Source organism: Suricata suricatta, chromosome 13 (assembly GCF_006229205.1).
Source record: "Suricata suricatta isolate VVHF042 chromosome 13, meerkat_22Aug2017_6uvM2_HiC, whole genome shotgun sequence".
NCBI lineage: Eukaryota > Metazoa > Chordata > Mammalia > Carnivora > Herpestidae > Suricata > Suricata suricatta.
This window is the reverse complement of record NC_043712.1, coordinates 88,726,273-88,733,586: the sequence shown is the minus strand read 5'-3', so window position 1 is coordinate 88,733,586 and position 7,314 is coordinate 88,726,273. Positions and strand designations below refer to the sequence as shown.

Here is a 7,314-nt window from a genome sequence, read left to right as displayed (position 1 = left end):
GAAGATTAAAGATTAATTCTTTGAAGTAAAAGAGCAGAAACACAAGGAAATAACCAGAAAGTTTTCTCATGGATGAGTTCCCTGAGAACTTTCTGAGAGTGAAAACAATACCTTGACGCAAACATTAGAAAGTAGAAAGCATATACAGGCTTGAAGAGTCAGTAAACCGCCCAGATTGGTCCACCTGAGCTGTCTGCGTCCGTTCCTTCGTGCCGCCGCCAGCCCTCCTTCGGGACACTGCTGACCGGCGGAGCGGGACTCCGGCACCCACACACTACCAAACTGAAACAGGAAGAAATAGAAAATTTGAACAAACCCATAACTAGTGAAGATATTGAATCAATTATCAAAAACATCCCAAAAAATAAGAGTCCTGGGCCAGATGGTTTCCCAGGGGAATTCTATCAGACATTTAAAGCAGAGTTATTATCTATCCTTCTCAAGCTGTTCAAAAAATTGATAAATAAGCTCATCCTATGAAGTCAGCATTATCTTGATTCCCAAACCTGACAGAGAACCCACAAAAAAGGAGAATTACAGGCCAATATCCCTAATGAACATGGATGCAAAAATTCTCAACAAGATACTCACAAATTGAGGGTCGATTCAGCATCCGACTTTGGCTCAGGTCATGATCTCATGGTCCCTGAGGGCGAGCCCCAGTTCGGGTTCTGTGCTGACAGCTCAGAATCTGGAGCCTGCTTCAGATTCTGTGTCTCCCTCTCTCTCTGCCCCTCCCCCACTCACACTCTGTCTCTCGCTCTCAAAAATAAACATTAAAATAGATTTTAAAAATGATACTAGCAAATTTAATTCAACAGCATATCAAAAGAATTATTCACCATGATCTAGTGGGATTCATTCCAGGGCTGCAGGGCTGGTTCACTATTCACAACTCAATCAATGTGGTGCATCACATTTATAAATGGGTAAGAACCATATGATTCTGTCAATGGATGCTGAAGAAGAATTTGACAAGATACAGCATCATTTCTTAATAAAAACCCTCAAGAAAATCTTTATAGAAGGAACATACCTAAGCTTCATAAAAACCATATATGAAAAGCCCGCAACTAAGATCATCCTCAATAGAAACAAAACAGAATGCTTTCGCCCTGAGATCAGGAACATGACAGGGGTGCCCACTCTCACCACTATTGTTTCACATCGTGCCGGAAATCCTAGCATCGTTAATCAAACCACAAATTGAAATAAAAGGCATCAAAATTGGAAAAGAAGAAGTTAAGCTTCCAGTTTTCACAGATGACATGATACCCTACCTGGGAAACCCAAAAGGCTCCACCAAAAGGCTGCCAGAACTGATCTATGAATTCAGCAAAGTTGCAGGGTATAAAATCAACATATAGAAATCAGTTGCATTTTTATACACCAATAATGGAGCAACAGAAAAAGATATCAAGAAATTAATCCCATTTACAATTGCACCAATAACCATAAAATACCTAGAAATAAACCTAACCAAAGATAGAAAAGATCTGTATGATGAAAACCATAGAAAACTTATGAAAGAAATTGAGGAATACACAAAGAAATGGAAAAACATTCCATGCTCCCGGATTGGAAGAATACATATTGTTAAATGTCAACTACACATTCAATACAATCCCAATTAAAATTGCACCAGCATTCTTTTCAAGGCTAGAACACACAATCCTAAAATTTGTACAGAACCCCAAAAGACCCCAAAGAGCCAAAGTAATATTGAAGAAGAAAACCAAAACGGGAAGTATAACAATCCCAGACTTTAGCCTCTACTACAAAGCTGTCATCATCAAGACAGTATGGTATTGACACCAAAGCAGACACGTAGACCAATGGACTAGAATAGAGAACCCAGAACTGGCCCCATAAGTGTATGGCCAACTAATCTTTGACAAAGCAGGAAAGAGAATCCCATGGAAAAAGATAGTCTCTTTAACAGGTGGGACTGGGAGAACTGGACAGCAACATACAGATGAAACCAGACCACTCTCTTACACCATACACAAAAATAAACTCAAAATGGATGAAGGATCGGAATGGGAGACAGGAAACCATAAAAAACCCTAGAGGAGAAAGCAGGAAACGACCACTTTGACCTCAGCTGCAGCAAGTTCTTGCTTGACACATCTCCAAAGGTAAGGGAATCAAAAGCAAACATGAACCACTGGGACCTCATCAAAATAAAAAGCCTCTGCACCGCAAAGGAAACAATAAACCTAAAAGACAACCAACATAATGGAAAAGATATGTGCAGATGACATATAGGATAAAGGGCTAGTATCCAAAATCTATAAAGAACTTACCAAACTCAACACCCAAAAAACAAACAATCCACTAAAGAAATGGGCAGAAGGCATGAATAGACACTTTTCCAAAGAAGACATTCAGATGGTCAACAGACACATGAAAAGATGCTCAATGACACTCATCATCAGGGAAATACAAATAAAAACCACACTGAGATACCACCTCACACCTGTCAGAGTGGCCAAAATTAACTACTCAGGAAACAACAGAGGCTAGCAAGGATGTGGAGAAACAGGAACCCTCTTGCACTGTTGGTGGGAATGCAAACTGGTGCAGCTGCTCTGAAAAACAGTGTGGAGGTTCCTCAAAAAATTAAACATACAACTACCCTATGACCCAGCAATAGCACTACTAGGAATTTATGCAAAGGACACAGGAGTGCTGATTCATAGGGACACATACCCTCCAATGTTTACAGCAGCACTTTCAACAATAACCAAGTCATGGAAAGGGCCTAAATGTCCATCAACTGACGAATGGATCAAGAAGATGTGGTTTATCTATACAATGGAGTACTACATGGCAATGAGAAAGAATGAAATCTGGCCATTTGTAGCAAAGTGGATGGACCTCCAGGGTGTCATGCTAAGCGAAATAAGCCAGGCAGAGAAGGACAGAGACCATATGTTTGCACTCATAGGTCTATCAGGAGAAACCTAACAGGGGACCGTGGGGAGGGGAAGGGGGGGGAAAGAAAGTTAGGGAGAAGGAGGGAGGCAAATCATGAGACTCTTGAATACTGAAAAACTGAGGGCTGAAGAGGGAGGAGGAAAGGGGGTGGGGGGTGATGGGCATGGAGGGGGCACTTGTGGGGAAGAACACCGGGTGTTATATGGAAACCAACTTGGCAATAAACTGCTAATAAAATAAATAAATAAATAAATAAATAAATAAAAGTTCTCATCACAAGAAAAATTGTAACTATGTATAGTGACAGATGTTAACTAGACATATTGTGATCACTTCACAATATGTATAAATATTAAATCATTATATTGCACACCAGGAAAAAAAAGATGTGGTTTATACATAGAATGGACTACGACACGGCGATGAGAAAGAATGAAATGCCGCCATCTGCAGCACTGTGGACGGAACTGGAGGGTGTTATGCTGGATAAAAAAAGTCAGAGAAAGACACATATCACGTGTTTTCAGTTGTATGTGGAACCTGAGTATTTAACAGAAGACCAGGGGGGAGGGGGAAGGGAAAAAAGTTATAAACAGAAAGGGAGGCAAACCAGAAGAGACTCTTAAATAGAGAGAACAAACTGAGGATTGATAGGGGCGTGTGGGAGACGGGAAAATGGGTGATGGGCATTGAGGAGGGCACTTGGGAGGAGCACTGGGTGTTGTATGTAAGCAATGAATCATGGGAATTTACCCTAAACACCAAGAACACACCTTACACACTGGATGTTAGCCAATGTGACAATAAATTATATTTTTAAAAAGTGATGCCTCAGAAATAAAAGGGACCATAAGAAACAATTACACAGTATTATATGCCAACAAACTTACATAGAACAGATAAATTTCTAGAAACATACAACCTATCAAAACAGAATCAAGATGAGTTAGAAAGTCTGAACAGACCGATGACGAATAAGCAGATTGAGCTGACTTTTAAAAACCTCCCCAAACAGAAACGTCCAGAACCAGATGGTTTCATTGGTGTTCTACTAAACATTTAAAGGATTAATGTCAATCCTTCTCAAACTCTTCCAAAAAACTGGAGAGGAGGGAATATTCCAAATTCATTTTATAAGGCCAGCATACCCTGATACCAAGGAGACAAAAATGCTACCAGAAAAAAAAAAATTGCAGACCAATAACCCTGCAAAAATACTCAACAAAATTTTGGCAAACCAAATTCAATGGAACATGAAAATGATCATAAGGATCATACACATGACCAGGTGAGATTTACTGCTGGGACCCGGGCTACAAGGACCGTCCAGCAAACAGAACTAAACTAATGTAACACACTGCGGTGACAAGGAGGAGGATGAGAATCATGATTCTCTCAACAGACACGGAAATCAGATTTGACAAAATTCAGTTTTCTTCTGTGATAAAAGGTGAAAACAAACTGGGTATAGAAGGAACATACCTCAACACCAAAAACGTGTATATAAAACGCCCCAAATACACCCGATAGTGAGAAACCCTAGGAAGAAGGCAAAGATCCCGGCTCTCACTACTACTACTCCCGGTAGCACTGAAAGTCCTAATCAGGGGAACTGGGCAAGAAAAAGAAGTAAAGGCATCCAAATCTGGAAAGAAGAAGAATATATCTGCAGAAAATTCTCAAGAGTCAACAACAACAAAACTTGTTAGAACTGAAATGAACTCAACAAACTTGCAGGATATCAACATACAAAAATCATCATGCATCTAAACAAAAGCAATGACCTACCTCAAAATGAAATTAAGAAAACAATCCCATGCTCGATTTCATTACAAAGAATAAAATACTTAGTAATAAATAAACGTAACAGAAGACGTCAAAGATGTATAAGCTAAAAAGTAGAGATAACTGATGAGGGCACATCGGTAAAGTGGAAAGACATCTATATTCCTAGATTGGAGAACTTAATACTGTTTAAATGCCCATATGGCCTAAAGTGCCCCATAGACTTAATGCAATCCCTATTAAAATCCCAATGGAATCTTTACAGATATAAAAAAAATCCAAATATTCATATGGAACCACAGTAGATCCTGAATAGCCAAAACAATTTTGACCAAGAGCAAAGCTGGAGACATCACATTACCTGATTTCAAGATATATTACAAAGCTACAATAATCAAAATAATATACTACTGGCATATAACCATATAGGTCAATGGACCCAAGAGCACAGAAATAAACCCGTCTACAGTGTGAACGTCAAGAAGGATTCAGGGAAGGGCGGTTTCTAATAAATGGTGATGGGAAAACTTGCTGAAGCGTGACACTGGGCCCTTGTTTCACTTCATCTACAAAAATCAACTCTAAATGGATTCAAGAGACTTAAGACCTGAAACTACTAGATAAAAACCACAGGGATTCTGCTGCCGGGATCCATCTTGAGTCCTCAAAGCCTGGCGCCCCGATGCACTGATCCGAGTTAGGGTTCGTGTTGGGATCTGTGACAAGTACGTCTGATATCCCGGCCCAAACAAGGTGCTTCTATGACTGCCCACCTCTGCACCTCAACCTCATCCCCCGCGAAGTGGAACAACAATGTGTCTGCCTCGGGTTGGGGGTGGGGTTACGGACTTGGCAAGCCTGCCTGTGAGAGTCCTCCTCTCAGGGCCTGGCGCACACTAGAAACTCAAGCGAGGCAGTGATGATGCAGATCTGCACTTTCGGCGGAGCCTGTGAACACAGCTGGACACTCAGGGTGGCTCTGCTCTTCCTTTGACAGTTCAGGACGCCAAGAGTTGTGGTGTCAAGTTTGGATCATGGAAGACATGCTCCATTCTAAAAGTCATCCTTCATAATTTCACAGCCAGTCTACTCAAGTTCTATGCCATGCCTGCTCCAATGGGAGCCACCCCAGGGAGAAAACAGATTTCTCCCTCACGAACTGTCCTTGGGTCTACTTTCCTCCTAGCAGAGCCCGTCCAATAGGCCAGTGCTGCCAGCACATTCTGGAGCAGACTGGTCATGTCTGCCCTCCAGCGGGAGCAGCTCTGACCTACCAGCCACCCCACCGAGGACAGGGTCCCAGGGGAAGTCAGCCCGCCTGCATCCAGCCCCCAGCAGCAGGGATAGTCCCAGACCGATCCAGGTGGAAGTGAGAAGACCTCTCACACTTCCAGGGGAATGAGGGCCCTGGAGAAGGGACAGGATGACAGCAAGCCACAGAAGGTCCGAACAAACAAGGGTCAGTCCACATGCGGGAGACTTACAGCCACCAAGACAGACCCGTGTCCCCCTCCCAGGCCAGCGTGCACTCCACCCGGTCATGGTGATCTTTGCCACCACATCACCGCCCCACAGAGCTCCCCACAACCTCTAACACACAAACTCTCTACCTACCAGACGCCTGGCTGTGCACCCAGAACTCCCATGCCCCAAATATACATATACCCCCAACCCCAATACAATTACAGCTATGGGCGTGAATAAAAATGCACCCCCGGGGCACCTGGGTGGCCCAGTAAATTAAGTGTCCAACTTCGGCTCAGGTCATGATCTCTAGTCTGTGGGTTCAAGCCCTGTGATGTGCTCTGTGTTGACAACTCCGAGCCCAGAGCCTGCTCGGATTCTGTGTCTCCCTCTCTCTCTCTCTGCCCCTCCTCCACCCACAATTCTGCCCATGTCTGTCTGTCACAAAAATAAACATACATTAAAAAAAATTTTTTTTGTTATATCAGAAAATTTTAATTTACTCTTTTGAGTTTGAAAGATAATTTTGTCAGTCCATTATTGTGCATTTCTAAATACAGGAGAGCTAGATACTAATTTCACTTATATCTTTTAAGCTCATACTTTGTGTGGAAAAAACATTTTTTTATTAAAAAAAATCCACTCAACCCCACAGAACCCTCAATACAATGCAAACAACCCTCCAACAATAACTGAATACATTAAAACAAAACTCACATACGTCTTGATATTAAACACAATCCTCTAATCCCAAATCTGCCACACATAGTCCCCTAGAAGCTCTGAACATCCACATATGTATGGCAAAGATCAAACACATAAATACCCACAGACAGACACAGACAGGGTTTCCTACCTTCTCCTAAATATCACTCCCCCAAACAATGACCTTAGCACAATGATACATACACCCATCTCCCAACTGGGACTTACAAATGGCACATCTACATCCCCCAATAGACACACACAACTCAGAACACCCCAATACACTACCAACCCCGATCTCCCTGGTCCCTCCACTCCCTAAGTATTTACCCGGACAGGACGGATGAGGACGGATGTAACACCGATACTGCGAGCACACACAGATCCGACACACGAAGCATTAAATGCAAAACCCTCCCT

The 7,314-nt window shown here is 42.3% G+C and overlaps 1 protein-coding gene across 1 annotated transcript in view; it reads left to right on the top strand.

Moving 5' to 3' along the window:
* Positions 1–6,123: 6,123 nt before the first annotated feature.
* NUTM2F (NUT family member 2F) overlaps positions 6,124–7,314 on the top strand; it is a gene marked incomplete at its 3' end in the record, with an annotated part of 3,798 nt that continues 2,607 nt past the window's right edge. The window contains exon 1 of the mRNA XM_029919699.1: positions 6,124–6,184. Coding sequence (XP_029775559.1) covers positions 6,124–6,184 — 61 coding nt within the window. The remainder of the gene's footprint in view (positions 6,185–7,314) is intronic.